This window comes from Arachis ipaensis, chromosome B10, assembly GCF_000816755.2.
Source record: "Arachis ipaensis cultivar K30076 chromosome B10, Araip1.1, whole genome shotgun sequence".
Classification (NCBI taxonomy): Eukaryota; Viridiplantae; Streptophyta; class Magnoliopsida; order Fabales; family Fabaceae; genus Arachis; species Arachis ipaensis.
In genome coordinates, this window is record NC_029794.2 from 103,605,294 (window position 1) to 103,608,934 (window position 3,641).

The 3,641-nt window shown below is 40.6% G+C and overlaps 1 protein-coding gene across 1 annotated transcript in view; it reads right to left on the reverse strand.

Moving 5' to 3' along the window:
• Nucleotides 1-3,635, reverse strand: part of LOC107621011 — a 4,782-nt gene extending 1,147 nt beyond the window's left edge. Inside the window, exons 1-3 of the mRNA XM_016323071.2 lie at nucleotides 3,033-3,635; nucleotides 847-2,536; nucleotides 3-555 (exon numbers count right to left, since the gene is read on the reverse strand). Of these exons, the coding sequence (XP_016178557.1) occupies nucleotides 3-555; nucleotides 847-2,536; nucleotides 3,033-3,399 (2,610 nt within the window). The 5' untranslated portion in view covers nucleotides 3,400-3,635. The remainder of the gene's footprint in view (nucleotides 1-2; nucleotides 556-846; nucleotides 2,537-3,032) is intronic.

Consider the following 3,641-nt stretch of genomic DNA (forward strand, 5'->3'; position numbering starts at 1 on the left):
ACAGAAGGAAAAATATTAGTGGACTCTAATTTAGCTCCCTGCATTGTCTGCAATAAGGATGCCAAATTTTTATAACCGAGCTTCTGTAAATTAATATGATAGCCACACATCTCATAAAATAGTTTTCGGAAACAACCAATATTGTATCCCTCTGGGTGGATTCTCAATATTTCATCCACAACTTTTTGGCAGTCTACTAATATATCATTTCTAGACCTCTCAGCATATAGTTTTTCAGTGGCAAGTTTCAAAACACTAGTATGAGGAGTATTCTGATTGTGTTTCTCTGCATCATGTTCAAGTAATTTCTGCAGGTTGGACTGTGATGCTCTATTTAAAAAGAGAGACCGAAGGCCATTCGCACCATGAGAAAGGCCCATTGATGAGTTCTTCTGAACTGGTCGAGTCACCTTAAATGGATATTTTGTGGAGCCGCTTACCTCCAACCATTTCTTGTCTGCTATTAATAAATCAATCAGTTGAAGAATATCCTTTTCAGTGAGAGACTCGAGAACCGCAGGACCGCCCTTTTGTAATTTTTGTGCCAAATCCTCCCTGACAAACAAACATAGTAGCATTACAATTTACTCTTTCAACAAGTAGGATTAGCTATTACCTACATGATGATCATCGTTTTGGGGGGGGGCAGGGGAGGGAAAAAAAATAAAGATGAAGAAGAAAGATCAAAGCATAACTTCCAACAGCAAAACATCATGATACAATCGATTTGTTACTTTCATTTTATATGAGGAACTAATCAAGATTTCGAGACAAAAACAAGATGTTATCCATAGCAAAAGGGGTAATTTTTCAAAATATTTGTATAAAACTACCATGCGTAACAACCTGCTTGTTGACAGGGAGACGAGAACTGATCCTTGGGTGGTAAAAACAAAAGATTCCATGTAATTCCAAAAGGAATCTCTAAAAAATAACTCGGGCTTGTCAGAATGACCAACATTCTGGTTCACTTCTGATGTGTTGGCCTCTACAGACTGAGAAACAGTCTGGTCCCGATCACATAATTTGGTCTCTACAGAATGACTAACAATCTGGTTTGGCTCAGATAACATGGGCGCCTGATCTGATATTTTCGGCTCTTCAGCATGAATAACACTCTGGTTCTGTTCAGATAACTTGGACTCCTCAGAATGATTTATAGTCTCGTCCACTTGAGATAGCTTGGGCTCTTCCAAATGACTTATAGCCATGTCTGGTTGACATAGCTTGGGCTCCTCCGAATGACTTACAGCCATCTCTGGTTGACATAGCTTGGGCTCCTCCGAATGACTTACTGCCATGTCCAGTTGAGATAACTTGGGCTCCTCAAACTCAGAGTGACTATCCATGCTGGTCTTATTAGTGGTTAAATCATCAGATTTAGCATTTCTTTTCCAAAATGGAAACCAACTTCTAATCCAACCAAATATTGAACTTTTGCTATGAGTTTCAACACTCCCGCCATGCCTCTTCTCAACCATGAAGTCATCAACTGGCAAAGAATAAGAGCTTTGACAAACCTCATCAGCATCCCCTCTAGTTGGCCCCTCATTTTTGTACTCAGCTATATATTTTCCAGATTCATCATCAACAAGATTGTTTTCCACCAATGTGTTCTGAGCAGAGTGGTCATCTGATGAAGTAGGTTTTCCAGATTTATTGAGACTTATCTCGTCAGGCGTTACAATCTCATTATCTGCCTTAAATCGTGAAACTTCCTTGTCTTTTTGTGGCAGTTGAACCTTAGACAATTGTGCATCAGTCATATTCCCAATCTTCGCACTACTCCTTTCATGCAATGAGGGCATTGAAGGCGTCCTATCTACATCTCTAGGCGTATTTTTACTCTCACCATTCAACTTTTGAGGTGCTTCATTCCCAACAGCAGGTGTTTTTGATGGCCCATCATTGCTTGCAAGGGGTTTGGGAAACTCTGAGGGAGCCAAACACACAAAATAAACACCTTCACCTAAATGCTTGAGCTGTACGTGTGGTATTGATAGAAGAAAACGGGAAAACTTTTTCTGTCCATAGAATGATTTCTCCAATTGCACATTATTTTTAGCCAACTCCGCACGAAAATCTGTAATGGACATCCCTTTTGGATGCGAACTTAATATTTTCCTAACCTGCCTTGCAACTGACTTAGGAATTGGGGGAGATTCACAGCTTTCTGCTTTTTGACAAGATGCAGACTGCTCACTAGCTGAGAAGGGATTTTCAAGAGGCACCTTATAATTTCCATACCAAGAACCAACAGGGCCATCTGGAGGATGATTGAAATGCTTTCCAGTAAGTTCTTCTCCCTTAAGCAAAGATGGCCAGTGCCACATTATAGTTGCTGCAGCGCATAGCACATCAGAAGCTGATCCTGGAGTTGCAAGCAGGATGTTGTAGTTATTCATTCTTAAGCGGTGCAATATGCCAGCAAAGTCTTTATCCCCAGAAATCAGAAAGAGATGCGCAGGTGGCGGGTTTTGAGAAACCCAACACATAAGATCAATAAGAAGAGATCTATCAGCACTATTCTTTCCACCTGCACAAAGTCATTGAAGAAATTATAATTTGGAAAACTTAAATTACTTATGAATCCTCTGATTAGTAAAACATTAAGATTTAATATAGTTCTGAATCTATATGGGACCATAAATACTGATGCATGAGCTGCAAACCATAATATTCACTTATTAGTTGCACCTCCATGGCTTCATCTCAAATATGATGAGATCATGAGTTCTCACCTACGACGGACGCCGCATTCAACATCGCTATTAGTGACATTTATCTAACAAAGATGCAGAAGAGAATAGATTCCTAACATGTTTGAAACTGAAAACCGTTACAAACAGTTATCTACCAAAGACGCGTCTCCCTTTTTTACCAAACTATTTATATATTTTATTTTTAATTTTTAAACACATTTAGTCAGAACATATCTCTTAAAGAGGCCCCAACTAATTAAGATAGATGAAGAAGTTATATATGATTATAAAATTGACATAAAGCAACGGAAGTAAAGACAAGAAGGTAACCATTGGGAACGTGGGCAAGATGAATGCCGGTGTATGAAAGTGCCTCCTGGTTGGATCTAGAAAGCTGCAAGACATCGCCGAAGGCCGTTATATGGACGGGCCCCTTAATACCGTTGGCTCTAACGGCGTCCGTTATGACGGTGGCGATCTTGGACACGTTGATGGTGTTCGGCACTTGGCAGTTCTCGAAGTCCCACCACACCGACACCCTCACGTGGCGTGACTCCTCCTCTAACCGTCTCGGATGATACGAAGGCGAATGCGACGAAGACGAGAATTGGCTGAGTTGAAGTGGAAGAAGAAGAAGAGCACGAGCTGGCGAAGAGCTGAAGAAGAGGCATTTGGGGAGGAATGGGCGCATGGACATGATGGAACCTGAAATAACAAGAAACTTAGTTACAAGAGTTGGAGGAGGGTAACTGAATCTGTATCAGCATCAATGTTGCTGTGAGCTTTGGATTTTGCAACTGGAATTTAGAAATGGAAGGAAGCAGCGAGGGTTTACGAGTATCGACTATCAAGTGAGTAATGACTTGAGTATAGTAGACTAGTAGTACTAAAACCCTTGCAATCCCCCATTTCCAGTTCTGCAATTCCCCTATTTAGGAA